The sequence below is a fragment of the Aethalodelphis obliquidens genome, unplaced genomic scaffold (assembly GCF_003676395.1).
Source record: "Aethalodelphis obliquidens isolate GAN/ISIS:26980383/991018 unplaced genomic scaffold, ASM367639v1 scaffold3, whole genome shotgun sequence".
NCBI classification, from domain to species: domain Eukaryota; kingdom Metazoa; phylum Chordata; class Mammalia; order Artiodactyla; family Delphinidae; genus Aethalodelphis; species Aethalodelphis obliquidens.
The window spans coordinates 14,296,200-14,317,930 of NW_020837947.1; the positions used below are offsets into that span (position 1 = coordinate 14,296,200).

The following is a 21,731-nucleotide window of genomic DNA, read 5'->3' on the forward strand; positions in this document are numbered from 1 at the left end:
GGAGGAGGAGGAGGGTGGGGGAGGGGAGGGGGATGAGGAGGAGAAGAGGAAGAAGAAGAAGAAGGAGAAGAAGAAGAAGAAGAGGAAGAAGAAGAAGAAGAGGAAGAAGAAGAAGAGGAAGAAGGAGAAGAAGAAGAAGGAAAAGAAGAAGGCTAACCTGCTAAATTACCTCTAAAGACACTAACCTTCAGCAATTTCATAACCACTTTTCTGATGAGCCAATTAATATGGTACCGGCTACCAAATCAAGAAGCCCAGTTCAGCAACTATGAATGAGATTCTGGCCTTGATAAGATTTCATTTTCCCACTTCCAGGGTGAATGACTAAGCATATCTTTTTCCCAGGGCTGTCCTGAAATTTGGATCAAATGAAACGATGACTGTGTATGTGTTCTGCCTACTAGGAAATGCTCTACAATTGTTGGTGTGGTTGTGTCTCTTGTGTTATAAGCATTTATGCACTGGGATGTTAACTGGGCAATGAACCTCTTAAACAAAAGGAAGAACAAATGGCAAAAAAAAAAAAAAGTATGAGCTGATGAAAATGGAGGACTTCTAAGCGTTGATCAAATCACATCACACAGATTGCCACCTCACAATCCACAACACTGGACTCTCTGGGACAATTATTTGTCCATCACAAAAGGAAAAATGAGCATTGTGGAGCTAGAGAAAATGGACAAAATGTGCCTTATACCCCTTCAAATTCTCATTGACTGGTTGCTGTGATTCTAGGCAAAAGCAGAAGCAGATCAACTAGAGATGGCCAGACAACCCCTCTCCAGAGGTACCTTCCATTTTAGAAAAGGTGTGATCAAATCCGAAGGCAGATGTTTCCTCCAGGAGAAGTGCCTTCCACACATTCCCATCATGTGCTCATTCACTTACCAGCATCCTTCCTATGCTGAATCCAACTCGGGAAACAGAACACTCTTTCCAGCCTAGTCTCCCTGATGAAGAAGTTTTCCCCAAACTTTTCCACCCTTTTGAATATGGCCAAGGCTCTTAATTGATGAGAGGTTTCCTCTGAGACCACTCACTCTTAGAGTTTGGCCTTCCTCAACTCGGCCTGACACATGAGCCAAAGCAGAGGCAGCCAAAGAGAAAAAATATCCTCGGATCAGAGCCCACTCTGTGCCCTTCTGAGCTGCAGAGAGAGACTGAGATAAAAGCCAAAAGCAGGGGTCAGGCTGCCCAGGACATGTTTTTTTATGCCTGACCTCCTGATGGACTCACCAGATAAAACTCCTCCTTGCAACCAGCGGGCGCATGAGTTCTGTTTTATGGTTTACATCTGGGCTTGGTCGGCCATCAGGTCTGGGTGCCACTGTTTGAGAATTGGGATTGTTTCCTGCAATTGATCTCTGCTGGAGATAAAATTTCCCTCCTGAGGCTGCAGCCCTGGATAACGTTAGAAGATCTGGGATAACATAAACTTCAGAGGCAATCAGCAAATATAATAAAAACCTCTTCACAACCAGAACCTGGCTTTTCACAGGCTTTCCATGGCTTCGATAAGAATGTCTTTTTCTTTGCTACAGTTCGCGCCACGAAAATGTGAATTGTTTTTCTCAGTGGAGTAAATCATAATGGTTCTTTTAATGCCAAAAAGATGGTAGAAGACAGATAGATACGTTAGAATGATATAGAAAGCTTGATAAATTGGTTATGAAGAAATGTACGAATAATTATCAAGCTTTTGAATTGCCCCATCTTTCCTAAGTCAGGTTTCACTGCCAGATTTCTACCCACCTGCTTTTCTCTCTCTTCTGCTTCTTCCAGAGATTTTTTTAATGTCTTCATTTCACTGGTTACCACTTCTAGCATGTTTCTGGCCCTCTCTTTACTCTCCTTAGCCCCATGCTCTGTAGTCTCCAATTCTGATTTGACAGACAGTAGCTTTTTCTCAGTATTCTCCTTCATCTTTTCCAGTTTGTCTCTGGATTTATTTAGGTCTTCAATAGCTTTGGTCTGTTCCAAAGTTTTAATCTAAGCAGTCAAAGAGAACGCTGATAATTTCTTCTGCATTTATTCAGGAAAATTGTATGAACAAGACAAATCAGAAGTCAGTGGGGACTTCCTGGTGGCACAGTGGTTGGGAGTCCGCCTGCTAACACAGGGGACACGGGTTAGATCCCTGCTCCGGGAAGATCCCACATGTCGCGGAGCAACAGGGCTCGTGTGCCACAACAACTGAGCCTGCACTCTAGAGCCCCCGAGCCACAGCTACTGAAGCCGTGCACCTAGAGCCCATGCCCCACAACAAGAGAGGCCACCGCAGTGAGAGGCCCGCCCGCGCGCTGCAGCAAAGAGTGGCTCCCGCTCGCCGCAACTAGAGAAAGCCCGCGCGCAGCAATGAAGACCCAACACAGCCAAAAATAATAAAATAAATAATAAATTTTTTTAAGTCAATGAAATTCATTTAACAACTCCTTTCATGAATGAAGAATTGAATCCAACCCAGTTATACAGACTCTGCTAAGCATATAGACTGGATGAACATGTCTTAAAGCAGTTATAGTTTATGAGCAAATATTAGAGTATCATTATGTGGAAGATTGATGAGATGAAATGGTAGATAGCATGATTCAGGGGTTAAATATTAAAACAAAGTCTGTGGTACTCACACATAGACTCTACCGAGCTCCACAGGGAAAGCAACTTGCACTTTTTACCCCTGCCAAGGGGTCATCCCTGGTATACAAACATTAGAAAGAGCAAAATGTCTCCTCATTGGGTGATTTACCACAAGGAAGCCCCACTTAAAATCTCCGTGGCAAGTCATCAGTGCTGAGGGAAATTGGCAGTTTTTCTGAAAAAAGGTCTTCTGACTTTACCCATGAGTCTATGGGAACTGGGAGGTGGCCACAACACTCACTGCAGGCAGGAGGCAAGGGTGGTACCTCTCTCTCAGAAGCTATCCCAGGATCTTAAAGCCAAAACAGAGCATCCTCAAGTACGAGGCACATTTGCTTTATTAGTTTAGTATTTAAAATTATACCAGATCTGCTGACAAAAAAGAATCTGAGTCAGAGGAATGAGGCTCTGATACATACTACAGCGTGGATGAACTGTGAAGACATCACTATACATGAAATAAGCCAGACACAGAAAGACAAACACTGTATAATTCCACTCCTGTGAGTTACCTGGTGTAGGCTAATTCATAGAGCTAGAATGTGGAATAGGAGTTACCAGGAGCTGAGGGAATGGGGAGCTCCTGTTTAATGGGCACAGAGTTTCAGTTTAAGATGATGACCAAGTTCTGGAAATGGACAGTGGTGATGGTTACACAACAGTGTGAATGTACTTCATGTCACTGAATTGTACATGTAAAAATGGTTAAAAATGGTAAAATTTTATGTTCTGTATATCGTACCACAATTTTTTTAAAAAAAGAATTTGAGGTAGTTTTGCATAATTAGGCACAAAGTTTTTTAACTGACCATTCAAAATAAATATGAATGAGCTACCACTTATCCACTGGATGACTATAACCAAAAAGATAGGCAGTAACAAGTGTTGGTGAAGAAGTGGGGAAATTGGAACCCTCCTATACTGCTGGTAAAATGCAAAATGGTGTGACTGCTGTGAATAACAGTTGGCCAGTTTTCAAATTGTAAACATAGAGTTGACTTATGACCCAGCAATTCCACTCCAAGGTGCACATATGCAAGAGAACTAAAAACTTACGTCCACACAAAACCTTCACAAGAATGTTCGTAGCAGCACTATTCATAATCACCAAAAAGTGAAGACAGCCTACATATCCATCAATGGACGAGTAGATACTATATCCATGCAGCAGAGTATGACTCAGCAATAAAAAGGAACGCAGTACTGATACATGTTACAATGTGGATGAACCTTGAAAACACTGTGTTAGGGGAAGTAACTCAGTCACAAAAGACCACTTATTATATGATTCCATTTATATGAGAGATCCAGAAAAGGCCAGGGGTTGGTGGGAGTAGAAAATGGGGAGTAACTGTTCCCCATTTCTTTTTCAGGTAATGAAAATGTTCTGAAATTAGATAGCAGTGATGTTTATAAAACTCTGTGAATATACTAAAAATACTGAATTGTACACTTTTAAAAGGGTAAGTTTTATTATATGTGAATTTATCTTGATAAAGTTGTTATTGGAAAGTACATTTACAAAGAAGCCTTTAAATGCATCAAAAGAAATTACTCTGAAATAAAGAAGTACACGTGGGATGGACAAAGCGCCAATACCAGCAGAGCTCTGAATTTAGTTCTGAGCCTCCTAACAGTTCAGACAAGGCCTACAGGCATATTCTCAAAGAAAAAGCATAAATTTGTGTTTTAATTTTGTTGAAAATCATTTAAAGGTTACATCTGAAAGTAATAAAAAGATACCAAATAATGAGCGTTTGCTGATTTCTCCCTTCCCCTTTCATTTTATCCCTTCTTTCCTAAGAAAGAAAGACGCTTTCTTGCTGCATCTACTCCCAGCCTGTTGTTCCCAGGGCAAGTCTGAGTCATGGGGAGAGTGTTGGGGAAGAAGAAAGCCTGAGAGACTAAACTGATCTACCCGATAAAAAGCTGAGAGAGGAGTGGGAAGAAAGAGCCTCTGTCAACTAGGCTGCAGGAAGTGTTTCTGGATGAAACTTGGGATGATGGAAGAGGGGCTTGTGAGGAGATATAGGTGTCATGCAGCAAGGTAACAAGAGGGAGAGAAAACAATGGAAAAGACGCTTTAAAATATTGCTACTCTTGATGAATGAAATCCTCCTTTTTCTTTTTTCCTTTTTGTTTTGAGTAACAATAATAAAGCAACATGAGCATTTAGTTTCTGGACTGCTGATTATTTATTGATGAAGGATTCTGAGATTGTTGCAATCTACCCAGACTACATTTGGAGGCTACTGTCAGAGATTAAAATCTTGACAGAGTCTCGGGGTCAGAGCTCATCTTCATGGAGACTGAGCTCCAGAATTATGGCGTAAGGAGCACAAGCTGACCTGACCTAAACTCTGAAGGGTCCTCCAACACTTCTGGAAAGTCAGAGGAACGGTAGAAGCTATTCTAAGATTGGAAGTATGACACGATACGGAGGAAAGGTGCCTGCTTGGGACAGGGATGTCCAGATGGAAAATCAGATTTATACTGTCTGGGTAATGTCACTAAACTGAGAAAGCTTGAGTCAAATACCTAAACTGGAAACTTGTTTGTACCTACTATCACACACACAGATTCTTAAGAAATTAAATTCCTTTCTAGGCAGAGAGGAAGTCAATGGCAGACACTCTTGGACAAGTTCAAAACTTTTAACTGGCTCCATGCAGGAGAGAGGAAATCTCTTGGGAAACTGACAGCTGCTCACAATCCAGAAGGTGTAAGAACAACTGCTGTAGCTTGGGAAATATGCAGGAAATAAAATGCCAGCAACAGCTGGGGGAAGGGATTCGGAGTCAGCTTTTTCGTCAATGAACCAGCACAAGTAGGGCAAGCACTTGAGACGAGGAAATGGCGCCCACGAAGTGCAGGTCTGCAGGGGCCGACCTTGGAGATCATTCATGGATTCCAAGTTATCAAAACCCGTATTTGAACGTGGACTGTATATTAGTACGAGTATATTCGAATATTATCTCAATGTAGATTCCTGACTGTAACGACTGCACTGTGGTCACACAGAAGAATTCTCTTGTTCTTAAGATAAAGCGGGTAAGTATTCAGGGATGAAGTGTCATGATGTCTGCAACTTACTCTCAAATGGTTCCTCTCTCTGTCTCTCTGTATCTCTCTGTCTCTTTCATTAGGCAAAATATAACAGTAAGTAAAATGTTAACAATCTACATGAAAAGTAAAAGAATGTCTGTTATGCTATTCTTGCAATTCTTCTATAGGTTTGAAATTTTTCAAAATAAAAAATTGAGAAGGGAGCTTTCCCATGAGTGATCGGTACATGTATAATGCATCCTATCAGTAAAAAATTCTGAATATATATGTACATTTATTTATAAATTATATGAACAAGTGCTCTAAATAATACATTGTGTAGATTTTCAAATATTTTACAGATAGGGGACATTAGATGAGTGAAATCAATATCAATTTTAAAACAAGGTTATCTCCCTTTAAAACATAAAGATTCCCTTCACATGCCAACTATCTCAGTGCTGCAGAGAAAACATGGGGCAAAGCAAGAAGTTTCTGGGATCGCTATGTTGCATTATAAACCTTACATTAACAGAAGAGGAGATCCATTCAGCCTTTCTACTCAGATTGCAAAAACATGTACAGGGGGCCATCTACCAAAGGAGATGGAACACAGCTCAGAGAGTTAGCAGCACATAAGTCAAGTCCTAATGAGAAAAATTTACAGCCAAGAATTTCCCAAAAATGTGAGACTTTATCACAATCCTGAGGGCTGCCTGAATTCTTGTTGTCAGGGAGAAAGTAATGGACTCCAAGCCAAGCCACCAAGACCGAACTGGGAGTCAGCGGTAGGAAGTAAGCCTCAGCCTCCTACGTCAGATCCAGCAAATGAGACTGCTGGGAGGACAGGGGGTTGGGGGTGGGGAAAGGGGGCCAAGGCAAATGGGCTTCTTAAGCCAACTACGGGAGCTTATCAGATCCAGCCCAGAGTTCAGTGAGAGACTGTGCCCACAATTTTTTCCCAGTGGGACAGAGACGGTCATAAACAAGACTGATGTGCCACTCAGACCCCAGCGAGGATGGACCAGCTTCCGAGTCTGCTTCCCTTCCAGTGAATAACATATCTGGCATCTGCCTCCTTGAGGGAAAGCGTTTCAAATCTGGTGAACAACTCTCGTGTTATAAGGGCCAAAGACCCTGAAAGAGAAGGTGATTCGACGTAACATCGGACCTGTTGAATCTGCCAGAGGATGTGAATTCTCCACCTGCAGCCAGGGTTTTTAGGAGATCGCACTGAAAATAGGACCCTGCGGGAGCCAGGCGCTGCAAGAGGGCTCTCTAAAGCGGGTGGGACAGCAGTGGGGGAGGGTCACCCAATGATGCTGTGCCCCTCCCAGAGATTTCACTAGGAGGAAACCACAGCAGAAATCAAAGGAAGATGCTCCACTCTGCGGGCTGAGCACACCCCAAACCCCTCCGCAGCACCAGGGAGGTTCTTCCTCACAGGTTCTGCTTGACGTACACGTTCAAAGTGGGGCGAGTTCAGGGCAACTCAAGGTCCATGGATCTACATAATCAGAGCTGAGCTCATGATGGTAGGTTTGGGGAAAATAATATAAAGAAAGGCCGCACTGGTTAGATTGGAGAAAGTTCTGGAGTGTGGGAGGAGCATGGGAAGCAGCTACCTTATGTGGGAGATTATCAAGAAAGTGAGAAAGCAGAAGAGAGCTTTGCTGGTGGCTGAAGAATGTTACCTTCTTTGGGTGTTTCCTTGAGAGACTACAAGGAAGATAATAATGGCTTTCCACTAGTTTTTGGTTGTCTGACTACCAGTCTTCAGCCACAGCTCCCTACTAAGATTGAGCGACATGGTACAGGCTGAAAGCTCACCACCAAATATCTATTCTTCCTTTTTTTATTACTTCCCAGAATAAAGACCCATTTCTTAGGCTGACTTCATCTAAGTGAGCCCCAGGGACTAAGTTACAGCCAACGAAGACTAAGAAGTGTTGTATTGTTCCTGGAAAGTGGCATACAGGATGTCCTTCCACCTTTCCTTCGGCCTGGTGCCTGGAATGAGGCCAGCAGCTAGCTTGCACTAAGAGGTGGCATTGAGGAGGAAAGTTATTGCTGGATGGTGAAGCAGAAAGAGAGAACAAGCCAGGATCAGTGATGAACATGAAGCTATCCTACTAAACGTGGAATGACTACGTCCATGCTTCCTTGCAGTGAGAAAGACGTAAACATCTTTCCTGACCAAGCCACTGTTATTGTGTGTTTCAGTCTACTCAGCTGAAACTATTCATAACCCATGCCGGCTACAAAGCAACTAGCGTTGCTTTGGGCAGATCCCTAGAAACAGAAAGTAGATTACTGGTTTATGGAGTTTGGGGAAAGGATGAATATGAAGGTTTTTGTTTTAGTTTTGGGAGGTGAGGGGATGATGGACATGTTCCAGAATTAGGGAATGGTGATAGCTGCACAACCTTGTCAATATATTAAAAACTACTCAATTTTGTACTTTAAAAGAGTGAATTTTGGGAGTTCCCTGGTGGCCTCGTGGTTAGGATTCCGGGCTTTCACTGCCATGGCCTGGGTTCAATCCCTGGTTGTGGAACTGAGATCCTGCAAGCCACGCGGCACAGCCAAAAAAAAAAAGTGAATTTTATAGCATGTGAATTATATCTCAGTTTTTTAAACGAAACACATAGAAATGTGTCCAAATTATTACTTTGTATCAACCCTCTCTAAATGGTGAAATTAATGACTAATTTAGTAAGAGTGCCCCCCCTCAACCCCACAAAAGACATGTCCACCCAGAACCTCGGAATGTAGTCTTATTTGCAATTTGCAGGTGTAATTAAGATAAGAAGCTTGGGGCTTCCCTTGTGGTGCAGTGGTTAAGAATCTTCCTGCCAATGCAGGCGACATGGGTTCGAGCCCTGGTCCAGGAAGTTCCCACGTGCCGCGGAGAAACTAAGCCCGTGCGCTACAACTACTGAGCCTGCGCTCTAGAGCCCGCAAGCCATAGCTACTGAGCCCGCAAGCCACAACTACTGAAGCCCGTGTGCCTAGAGCCTGTGCTCCACGACGAGAGAAGCCACCGCAATGAGAAGCCCGCACACCGCAACCAAGAATAGCCCCCACTCGCTGCAACTAGAGAAAGCCCGCGCACAGCAACGAAGACCCAATGCAGCCAAAAATAAATTAATTAAGTAAGTAAATTTTTTAAAAAAAGATAAGAAGCTCAAGATGAGATCATCCTGGATTAGGGTGGGCCCCAGATCCAATAATGAGTATTCATATAAGATACAGAAAAGGAGAGACATACAGAAGGAAAGGTGACAATGGAGACAGAGATCAGAATTCTGCAGCGGTATGCCAAGGGTTGTAGGCAGCAACCGGAAGCCAGGAGAAAGGCATGGAATGGTTCCCCTCAGATGCTCCAAAAAGAACCAACCCTAGCAACACCTTGATTTCAGACTTCTGGACTCCAGAATTGTGAGAGAATCAATTTCTGTTGTATTAAGCCACTCTATTCGTGGTACTAGGTTACAGCAGCCCTAGGAAACTAACCCAAGAAGGCCATTTTTGCTAACGTCAGAAATACTGCTTTATGTATAGTAAAATTAACACAGGGACAAGCATAGGTGACGTACAAAGATGGAGAATTGATACCATCAGTCTGTCTTGAATACTAATATGTCTCAAGTAAAACAATAAAAAGCTGTTTTGTAGTTGAAATCTTATAAATTCATGAAGTTAGCATTTACTGTATTAGTTAGCATTGGTGTCATTTACTGTATTAGTAAGTTATAGAGATCTCTGTTCCTTACTGGCAGGCAGACTTTGCACTCTACTTAAATGTTTAGGGGCTGAGTGATTGCTGAGTCAGTCAAATCCAGTCTCTTCTATACCTTACCTGTAGAAATATGTGCATCTCTTTATGCAAAATAAAACAACAAATTAAACACACAAGCCAACTTTATTTACTTTCCTGTCTCTCCTTCCCTTTTCATCCATGTATTCCAGAAGACTAGGCCGCCATCTTTGTTTCTACTTCTCTGTCATTTCTCAGCCTACTGAAACTTGGCTTTTTGTCAGAGCCTTCACTCACTACCACCATGATCTGCTATTATACACGCTCAAGCCTTAGATGTCCCAAGGCCAAGTGTAGCAAATAGTCATTCAGTCTTCATCTCACGGCTGCCCTTGATGCTGTTGCTCACAGCCTTATTCTGGAGTCCCTTTGCTCTCCTCATATCTCTGTTTCTTTTTAGTCTCTTTCCTGACAATTTCACTCATCTTCTTGAAATTCCCCAGCGGCTCCCCAGGACCCAGATGAAAAGTCCAAGCATCCTCGCGTGACACACGAGGCCCTGTGTGAGCTGGCCCTGTCCCCTGTCTGCTACCCAGTTTCTTCTCCCAGTGCTCCAAACCCCGGAAATTATCACGGTGTTAGCAGCAGCCAATCAGCGTTTCTATCCACCTGCTTATTGCATTTAATTATCACTCATTTTCATTCTCTTCTCCAATCTGTCTATATTTCAGTTATTCCCATTCTACCTCCACAATGTTTACCTGTCCACATGTCACCTATGTGATCCATTTTCTTCTTTAACTTAACCACCTTTTTAACTTAAAGGAATTTAATGATTTTAAAGGGAATTTTATATGATTTCAACAGAATGTGCCACAAATGGGAGACAACAATAAAACAAACACTGTATTAACAATAAAACAAAACGGTATTAGTAGGTACTATTGCTGGTACTCAGCACTGAGCACAAGGCTTATTCTTTGTTTAAAATGTAGACCAGCAAGTGTTCTAGGACATAGTAACCTCTAAGATTTTCTCCTTCATGGTGAAAGAATTGAAAGAAAAACTAAAGGGAACCCATTTTTTACTTCAGGATTGAACATCATATAATACCCCATCCTGTATCTCCTAGAAGCATTCTGTATACAGAATGCTTCTGCTCTCTTCCTGCTTCCGCTCTCTTCCCGCTTCCGCTCTCTTCCCACTTCCGCTCTCTGCTACACGAAGTGTGGGCTCCTCTCACCGCAGCACCACTTCTAGTTCACAGGGTTGTCTTGGCCCAGGCCTCCTATGGCTACTCTCACTACACTTAGCCGGGATCATGGCTTAGCGCATCTGCCTGGGAACCTCTGATGGAGAGTCACTGTGTCCCTTACTTGAGTGGGCCACCGCCACCTGCTCCCACAGTGTGCTCTCTTGAGCACATCTTTAGCGACCTTCCGTATCCCCCAAGAGCGCAAATGGAACTTCAGGCCCCGGGGCATGGGTGCGATCTAGGCCCCCTGCGCCTGCACCTCCTGCAGCCCCTGCCAGCCAGGGAGGGAGCAACTGTGTGCTGACTTCAGGGCACATCAGTGCTCCCTGACCCACCAGACACACCCCCCAAAGGTCACTCTCAAGGTATGAGACGGGTGTCCAGGATACTTACTTCTGATATTTTCTCCCCCGCCAGGCACCCTATCAGATGCTTTCCCTAGCCTCCCCCTTCCTTTACATTCAAGTATGTCCACTCCCCTGGGTGGAGTCTGCCCTCCCCTTCTCTAGGGAAATAAGCCTTTACCTCCTCCTGATGCCAAAAGGGCTTCAGGGGGAAAAAAGCTAATGACTCAGAAGGGAGAATAGAGTGGGAAATATGCCCTAAAATATTGTCCTGCTACACAGATTCAAGTGCTGGCTTCATTCCAGATTCCTTTTCCCAACTGGTCTGTGTCCAGATTCAGAAACATTCCAAAAGTCCATTTCAGAGCCCGTGTCTGCAAAGAGCAAGGACATCATCGTTGCCCACTTTCACGACACGGGTATGTGCCAGGGGTGACATGCGTACATGAAGTTATGTATTATGGCCAGCGGCACAGATACGTGATATTTAAATATTTTTATTAAATCCCAAGTTCTAATTTCATTCTTCTCTGTATTCACTAGAAGCCGAATGCCTCGAATCCAGGAATCACACCACCCCAACCTGTCTGCCCTCTTCACCATGTGGTGTGACACATCGCACAGCACAACCCACACCTGTCTTCTCAGTGAACACTTCTGCTCATTTTCTCATTTTCTCTAAGCAAATTCCTATGTGAAAAATCCCTACATGATCCCTACCATCATAGTCACCCACACTGTGAAGAAATGTTTTTATTTTCTGTACATCACATCACCCCTTTTTGACTGACTTTTCACCCAGCAACTATGGCTTCAATTCAAATACTGAAGAGACACGAAATTGATCGACTCTGCTGATCTGTGGAATATTTGCATTTTTCTCACAACTCTAGAAAATCAGAGGAAATTTTCAGCTTTTTTTCCCTGGTGTGTTCCTTTTAAGGCTGTCACGCTTTTGCATAAACTTTTATGGAAACACACACAGACAGTGACAAGGAAATGCAGCTGAGCACTTGCCTGAACCTCATTGGTGTCAGCCAGTTTGGCTTTGAGGTCAGTGTTCGATTCTCGACACACACTCAGCTCCTTCTGCAGCCTCTCCACCTTCTTCTGCAACTTCCTGATGGTGGCATTGCCCTCGTCCCTCTCCACGGCCGATGCCAAATGCACCTGCTTCTCCTCCTCCAGCTGGGCTACTTTTTGCCGGAGGAGGTTCACGTGCAGCTCTTTGCTCTCCAGTCTTTCTTTCTGAGTCTTTAGCTGGTTTAATACAAACAGGGATTTTTTTTTTAATAATCATTGAATAGTCAGTAAATATAAATGAATTACTCAGATAATGTTGATCTTTATCTACACTTCAATAAGACTAATTTGTAAACCATCAGATTTTCCTGATTGCATTTTTCAATCCCTATTTTTCCAAGAATTAATTTGGTAGCTGCAAAGTATGAGACAAAAAGAGCCACAGAAAATGCACAAAGGAGTAGGCTTTCAATGTCTGATTCCCTCCAACATTATGTGCATCATAGTAAAATGTAAAATTACTTTTAAAACTACTAAAATGGGCTTATCAAGAGCAGAACATAATAAGACAGACAAAATCCTCTCCAACACCCCACGGCAACTATACTGCTACTGGTCTTTTCTGAAAGAAGACAAAGTGTAAATTAGTACCGAAAACCCAGTGCGACTACTTTCAATCACTTAGAACCAGGTTGAGGGGCACCAAACATGGGAGTTGATATATTTTTAAAGTAAGCTATATGAAGGAGATTTTGAGGAAAGCTTTGTTTATATATTGAAAATCTTAGAAATAGAAGGGACTTCAAGAAGGCATTGCTTCATTAGTGTCTTTACTATATGCCAGACCTTATACCATCCACAAACCAGGCTGAAGAGGGTCTGCAAATAGCACTTAGCATCGACGGTCAAACTTGATGAAAGAAATTGTAATGGTTTTTAGAAAAAGATTATGGACTCTATGAGGAGAAAAAAATCCTCCTGGGCTTCATATGTCACAATTAGTGAGTAGAATATTAAGTACAGGAACCTCTTTCATCTCTTACAAACACTGGGAATTGGAATCGTGTAGAATTATAGAATGTTAGAGCTAAAGACCATCCCATTTTCCCTAATTATATATTCTGCATTAGTAAAGTGTTTGAAGGTGTGAAGGGCTTACTGAAATGAGGGCTTAAATATCTTGTCTAACAGTGACAGCAATGTCCATGCCCACATCCTTTTTTAACAAGGCGCTTTTAGTATTTCTCTAACTAAACTCCCTTTCCTGAGCTTCTTCATGTCAAATTTCACTCTACTGCAAATTTACCATGGTAAGTTCTGTACGCTAGTCATTTTAATAATTATATAATACTTAAGAAGGAACAATATTGGATACTGAGGAAAAATCAATTATCTGAGAACTTCAGAAAGAATTGTAGCTCAGTTTAATGTCTCTGATGGTACTAGGGGTTGTCTGCTTTCTTTTATAAAATATTCCTTAAGATACAGTAAATGGAGAAGAGGTCAAATATGAATAGAGCATCTTCTATGAACCAACAGTACAAAAATGCTATTTATTAACAACCTCATGAGGTAGGCATCATCCCCATCTTAAATACGAGGAAACACAGAGAAGTATATAATTTGCCCAATGTCACACAGCTTGGTTGAACCAAATTGAGAACCCAGATGTGACTCATTAAGCAGCCTATACACGATAATTCTACCATAGAATTTTCTCCTAAGAACTATTCTAAGGACACATCTGTGTTTTCCTATTTCTTTCCCCAATGCCAATAATTACATAATAATTATGTTTTTATGTTTCATCCATTCATTTATGTAGTCTAAACTGTTTCTAAGTCTTCCTTTGAGTGAGTGGAAAGTAAACTCTTCTCCTCTCTACTTTCTAGTGCAAGAGAGCTTATATAAAGGTGAGACTGCTAGATGTTGTCCAGCTCTCCTCTTCTCCCATAGTCATAGAAACAGTGACTTCTTCAGCTAGACAAATGGCTACCCAGAGTAAAGGCTACAGTTCCCAGCCTCCCTTGCAGCTAGGTTTAGCCATCAGAACACATTCTAGCTGTGGGATATAAACACAAGTTCACACAGAAAACTCTGGGAGCCTCCTTTAAAAGACAGCTCATGCATGTTCTTCTGCATCCCTCTTCTTCATCCCTTTCTTTTTTAACCTTCTGCCCGGAACACAGATATAATGGTTCTAGGCAACACTGTGAACCATGACAATAAGGACCCCGCTAGGGATGGGCAATTACTGAGCTGAAAGGAGCCTGGGTCCTTGGAAACTTTACAGAGTAGAGCTGCCAACTCACTCTAAGCTGCTTACCTCCAGAAATGGATGCGAGGGGAAAAAATACCCAAAAAAACCACTTCTACTTGTTTAAGCTATTCACAGTCAAACATAACCTTAGATGATACACTTACTTTCCCTTCAGACTTGAAACAGAGACTCAGCTTCTAAATACATACTTGTATAATATGTTTCCTAGCCACACTGGCAAATATGGTGGAAATAAATTATTTTTCAAGATTTAAGTTTCTCAGAATTTCCCTCTCTCAACGCCAGCAATATCCCCTACCTTTCTCTGTAAACTGTAGGCGACCGTCTTGTTTTCAATGACTGTGCTGCTCTTGAGGCGGACCAGCTGCTCTGTGCGAGCTAAAACCACATCCAGACGCGTGTCGAAGCCAAGTTCAGCAGCCATCTGGTCCAACTTCATCTCCTCTGAAAGCTGATCCAGAAATTTAAGATACTAAACCCAAGAACAAAAATGAAAATGGGACACAAAAGTAGAGTTAACAGGTGATCTCACAGAATCCTTGTGTTTCTCCCAAGCTTACAGGTAGTTCTCATTAAACCCAGTACAGAGCCCAGCCCCTGACTCCAGTGCTTGGTGATGAATTCTTGAACCACCTTGCCCGCTCCACTTTCTGTTCCTTGTCCAAATTCTCTTGACTCTCCTGGTCAGGGGCCTTGATGTTCAGTCTAACATTATACACTCTTCTTAACCCTGCCACCTGACAAATGTGGCACGCTCCTGACTGCATCTGAATCTCTCTGCTTTGGGTACATGCTGCTGCTACCATGACCCTCCCAGCTCCTGGGATCTACTGGCTAATCCAGCCCCTGCGATCCACTCATCCACGTACCTTCCATGGAAATTTTGTCCACCTAAGTGGGTCCTGGCCTCCAAGATGGAAATTGACCAATTAGCTGGTTGCCATTTTACACTTCTTGGTTTCTACAAATCACGCTGAAACCAGAGCTCTCCATACAAACAAACTTGGGCAACATTTTTGTTTTTGTAAGTTAAAATTCTTTAGAAAATGTCTTTAGGGCTTCCCTGGTGGCGCAGTGGTTGAGAGTCCGCCTGCCGATGCAGGGGACACGGGTTCGTGCCCCGGTCCGGGAGGATCCCACATGCCGCGGAGCGGCTGGGCCCGTGAGCCATGGTCGCTGAGCCTGCGCGTCCGGAGCCTGTGCTCCACAATGGGAGAGGCCACAGCTGTGAGAGGCCCGTGTACCGCAAAAAAAAAAAAAAAAAAAAGAAAATGTCTTTAAAAGTTTTTAATGTATCAAAGTTAAAGGAACAACATTCTAAAATTGAGCTGTATCAGGGAATTGAGCTGTAACAGGTTAAAGTTACAAAACTACCCTAGGATCCTCCTCCACTTGATTTCTGTGGCTTATCTCATCATGCCAGATATTAATCCTTACTAAGTGCTTGATGAATAAATAAATCCATCAATGAGCTTTCTATAACATAATTTCATGATCTGGGTTCTATCTTTGAAAGTTCCTTCTCATTGCAATAACTCATCCATCTGGCATCTTTAGGCAATTACATGTTTAAACAAGTATAAAGTATCATTTCCTGATGACTAAAGCACGCCAGCTTAAAGCACAGAGCTATCCATATTTCAGTCATCAGAATGAAATTATTTGTAAGTGTATATTTTCCAATTTTGTTGAAAAGCATACGTAAAACTTCATCTCTCCTGTAAGTCACAGCCGTTACAGACATTGCTGCTGTATTGTGTGACAGGACCACCACAGGCTGTTTTTGTCTCTGAATCATCAGTTTGTCACTTCTTTTTTTGGCTGTCTTGGGTCTTCGTTGCAGCGTGTGAGCTTCTTATTGCAGTGGCTTCTCTTGTTGCAGAGCACGGGCTCTAGGCATGCGGGCTTCAGTAGTTATGGCTCGCAGGCTTCAGTAGTTGTGGCTTGGGGGCTCTAGAGCACAGGCTCAGTAGTTGTGGCACACAGGCCTCGTTGCTCTGCAGCATGTGGGATCTTCCCTAACCAGGGCTTGAACCTGTGTCCCCTGCATTGGCAGGCGGATTCTTAACCACCGTGCCACCAGGGAAGCCCCAGTTTGTCACTTCTTAATGTTGGGTCAGCCCCCTTCATGGACTATTTCATTTCTAATCTATGCAGATGAAAGTGAAATAACTGCTACTGTTTGTATTTTAAATAAAATGGAGTTGGTACCTTTCATGCGAAGGTATAAAAGCCTCTCTTTCTATTTCTACATGTGACCCATCCACTCAGCATTCAAAGATCTACAGCAGGCCAAGGGGATTAAGGCAGGACTGAGTCAAGACCCCACAGAGAAAGTGCCTTTTCAAGGACCTTGGCTAAGCCTCAGAAAGTTAAGGTTGCTGACAGGTTTCCTGTACATTTGGTTCATTTGAATCACAGTTTAGCATGAATATATTCTGTGTCGTATAAACCTCAATTACCTGTATTTAAATTTAATCTCTATACACCTTTGCTTTTCAATCTTACATGCCTACTATTTAAATTTACCTCAATTACCTGTATTTAAATTTAATCTCTATACACTTTTGCTTTTCAATCTTACATACCTACTAGCCTTACTAGGCAGTAAGGCAACTATTACTATTTTATAGGCAGTTATCTATGAAAGATTCACCATGGGCAGAATCAGTTTACACAACTTGATTGCATGACTGAAAGCTGTTTTGGCATAACCTCAATTAAAATTAATGAGTCATCCTAGTGAAGGCGGGAAGAGACAACGATCTACCTAAAAGTCTTGCCTTTGATATGCTTCTTCTATTATTTAAATAATATTTATTGATTCTTGCTCTAAGCCCTGGAAAAATCCAGAAAAAATGATTTCCCCGGGCCTCAAGAAGTTCTGAGTTGACTGGAAAAGACAAATTAAGACATGGATACAAAAAGGGTGATTAGTGCCGTGACAGAGCCAGGTACGTGTTGCGTGAAGAACAGCCTCTGAGGAAAGGCTTCCAGAGGAAGTGGCATTGGAGCTGAGTCTTGAAGGGATAGTTATTTCTAGAAGAAGGTAAGGAGAACATTTTCTCAGAGAGACGAGCAATGTGCAATATGGATTGCCTCTAGACTCTCAGAGCCACTCTGCCTGCAGAAAAACCTTTCTTTTAGTCAGAACCCTCCTGTGGCTTTCCATTACCCACAGGATAAAGCCTCGCGTAATCAGCCTGCCCTACCTCAGTTATTCCTGCCACCTTGAGAGCTGCCTCCTGCCTCTGCCTCGGCAAGCATCACGTTCCAGTCTCCCTGTCACCCTCTATTTCTTCATCCTTCCTGCTGTCCCCTCTGCCTCAAATTCCTTCCCCACCGCTTCTGCCTGCCAAGTTCCTAGTCATTCTTTCAGGCCCCTCTCACATGTGACCACTTGTGTGAATATGGCTCATTTCCTCACACACAGAAATAGGGAAGAAGTAATTACTGCTTTATCTGAATTCCTGTCGCATTGTATACCTATCTCGATTGTAGCACTAACTGTACTAATTGTGCCCTGATTTGCCCATCTCATCCATGACACTAGGATTTCCCACAGACACCTCTTAGGCATCTTTGCATATCCAACCCTCAGCACAGGCATGATGCGTCCTCAACTTTTTTAAGTACAGAGGATGAAAATGAATGAGTGTCCAGAGTACAGATTTTTCAACTGAAGAGTATTTTTCATGCCAAACTCTGCACCTATGCTCTTGAGCCCATTTGTCCCTTTTTCTTCCCCTACAGATGCCCGTGACGAGGTACAAACATGTACCTTGCCATTCTGTCCGATAAAACCTTGCTCTGATCCTGTTTGTCATAGCTTTGGCTTCATGCCTCTTTTCTCTTTGGTCACCAGCCTTGGTAGTCGTATAAGTCTCTAGCCCTTCTCTTCCTAGTCACCCCTCCTGTTCTCCACCGCTCTACTAAAACTGCCACTCAGATGTCACCAATGGTCTTCCCAGGGTCAAATCTTAAGCTTAGACCCCATCTCTTCTCACTCTACCTTCCTTGTCGCCACTATCGTTTCTGAGTCTCTCCACACTGCAATCCCAGCTCCACAGTGATGAGATCTTTCTAAAATACTGTGATGTTCAGAAGTCACTTATTACACGTCATAGTCTACAGAGTAAAGAGAACTCAATCTTCATAATCCAAGCCATTCCAATCTGCTCGCCTGTCAGAGCCTCGCCAAGAATGCCACGTTCCAGCCACATGGCAACAGCTACTCTGCGCTCTCTGAATATACTATGCACTTGCAACTTTCATGCTTTTGTTCAAACTGTCTCCCCTACAGTATCTGCTCTTTCTCTCCACTAAAACCCTACTTATCCTTCGAAGGTGAACTCGATTATCTCCTCCACTGTAAAATCCTCCCCTCATCCAGAATTTATCACTCCCTTCACTGGACTCCTAGAGCACTCTGTTGATCAATACATCTATTATAACACTTATAGCCTTATAGTACAGCAAACTATTTGAATGTCTGTCTCCTCTACTGAATCATGAGGTTTTATGGTCAAGAACTGCGTGTTATACCTTACCCCCCAAACCTTCAGAGTCTCATATATAACAGACGTTCAATAAATACCTGTTGAATTTAATTGAATTAACTTGAATCAAGGAAGCTCCAAACAATAGCAAGGAACACCAAAACAACATCCACTGTTCCTTGAAATTTACTCAGAACTCAGAACTTAACCAATCTACCAAAGTACCGCAAAATTCAAAATATTTCCAGGTGAAATTTTATACTGCAGCAGATGTTTCCACCCACAGACATGCCCTCAGGTTATTACTTTTTGCTTCTCGAAATTCAAGTTGTCTCGCAAAACGTCTCCAGAGACCAGCTCTCCCTCCAGATGTGTCAGCTGACCCTGAAGAGTCTCCAACTTCTTTTCTGCTTTCTGGGCTCTCTGTAGAGCTCTCTGGTGAAACCCAGACTCATTTCCCAACTGTTCAACAAGCTCAGATATTTGGGCTTCAAGCTGGAAGACCATCTGGAAACAAAGAAACAGAACAAGGATAAGCCTTGTTTCAGATGCAACAAAGTGTTAAAATCTACTGCTTAGCCGAAGGGACAAAACTATTTATAACACCAGCTTCCAGATTCTCTGCAACAATTAACTTAAAAAAATAGGTAATGGATAGCTGTATTTGCCTCTGCTTGAAATAAATCTACACTCGTTAGCTAATAAAATATTTTACTGGTATTTTTAATTTTTATATAATTCCTTAAACAGGTTCCTCGAGAAGTATTTCGGGAAAACACTTACTCCTAAAACTACTATTAATTTAGGAGTTTCAAAGCTTAGTTGGAAAAAGAATTCAGACAGAAAGTACTTTGAAAACTTTTGAGTTTTCAAAGTACTTTGAGTTTTCCAGAGAAACTCTTTCACCACATATACCAGATTAAGATTATACAATGAGGTAATCTTGATAGGTAACCTTGAGACATTATCAGGAATTCAAGGGCAGAAAGATATTTTTTCAAGCTTTTTTTAGAACTTTCTATTGCATATTGGTTACTCATGCACTGAAGTGCAGTGGTACTGCGTCTGTGCTGAATAGTTTTGGAGTAATGTCATCGTTTCAGCATTTGAAAGGGCAAAATTCCACTAATATAATGACTCTAAATACGGTCAATAGCAGAGTATAAGAAGGCAAGGAAATCTGATCACCACCTCCTCTTCTAAAGCATAAAATCACTATTTCTCCATTAAAGGACCCAAAACTCTACACAACCCCCTACCTTGCCCAACGCTTCCATCCTTTCCTGGAGTTTCCCTCTCTGTCCTGACCTTCCCTTAAACCAAGAACTTAAATTTACCAAACACCTCAAGTACACTTTGAGATTACTCAAATTGATTCTGCCAAATCCAATTTTCAGAAAATGTTGAATTCGATAAAAACACCAAGTTTGAGGTGATAAATTTGTTTGGCTTTGATGGTTTATTTTGGAAGAAGAAAGGGGAAAAGTAGTAGATATTTACATAATACTCAGTACCATTCTCACAGAAATTAATATACCTTGACGGTCTCAGGCTTACAGTCTCAGGTTAAAAAAAAAAAATTCCTGTTTGCCTATCTACAAATTTAAAGGCAAGAAGACATTCAAGCTGTCTTCAACTATTTTAAAAAGCGATTATATAGAAGAATAGTAGGATTTGTTGAGTTGCCCTCAGAGCTCAAGTTGAGGACCAAAAGGTATAAATCAAAGAATCTTACTCGAAGGTAAAGAATTTCCCCCAGTCCCAATAATTTCAAAGTGATACATACTCACTGTATAAGAAGATTCATTACGGACAAACACAAAAGTGTAAATAAGCAAAACTAATTCCCATGATCCCACCACCCAGAGGCAACAACTATTAATATTTTTTAATAATTTATTTGTATGTATTGCTAAAACATAGTTGAGATATTATATATGCAATTCTGTGGGTTTGTTTTTACCTCATATTTTAAGCATCTTCACATGTCAGGCAGTGGAGTTCCCAGTCACTGGAGAAGGCTAGAATTGGGCCAATCAAGGAAGGTTAAATTACTTAATCTCTGAACTCTCTAATTTTGTCCTTCTAAGGCTCTCAAGGTCCGAGGCCTATAATTCAATTAATTCTATACTCCTTTGGGTGTTTGAAATCAGCTATTTGATGGCAAGCTGCTCAGCATCATATCCAAGGAATTCCATTTCCAAAGGAAATTTATAATTTCATGATAGACTATGAGGCTTTAAGAACCCTCACTTCATGTTTCCTACCTTTAGTGCAATAGTAGATCTGACCTTAATGCAAAAATGCATTAAGTACCGTATACAAAGTAACCTACAGAACAAGGGCTATCAAACCACGTCCTCAAGATACTGGCTCCTAAGGGGCTGTCTAATGATACTATGTTGTACAAGGGATGACACGTTTCCGTGCAACTGAAAATGTGGTTTCACACTGGACTCCCAGTAGAAAGTAAGTCTTTCCACCTGAAGATCCTTCCACAGTTCTCCTATCTCACATTTCACCTGGCAAAGAGAATGAAACCAAAGAGCTAACAGATGCAGAAAATCTCAGCTGGAGAGATGGAAAACTGTGTGATCACTTAGCCACAGTCAACACGCTGCAGACCTTACCAGAGGAGAGCAAAGTCTTCAATGGAAATCAATCAGTAATGACCTCAAGCAAGTGCAGTAACTAGACTCAGAGAGTGATAATGACCCTGAAGGAGGAAGCAGACACCTGATGTAGACCAGACTGTGGAACAGGGACTTTAAAGTCAGACAGTCCTGATTCCAAGTTCTCACTCTACCACTTACCAGGGTGTTAACTGAAGCAAGACATTAACCTCTCTGAAACTCATAGACTTTGCTATGATGAGCAGCTGAGCTAA

The 21,731-nt window shown here is 42.1% G+C and overlaps 1 protein-coding gene across 1 annotated transcript in view; it reads right to left on the reverse strand.

Annotated features, from left to right (window-relative positions):
* Window positions 1-21,731, reverse strand: part of CCDC170 (coiled-coil domain containing 170) — an 84,856-nt gene that overhangs the window by 1,258 nt on the left and 61,867 nt on the right. The window contains 4 exon segments of the mRNA XM_027083326.1: window positions 1,753-1,989; window positions 12,059-12,301; window positions 14,644-14,817; window positions 19,151-19,351. Of these exon segments, the coding sequence (XP_026939127.1) occupies window positions 1,753-1,989; window positions 12,059-12,301; window positions 14,644-14,817; window positions 19,151-19,351 (855 nt within the window).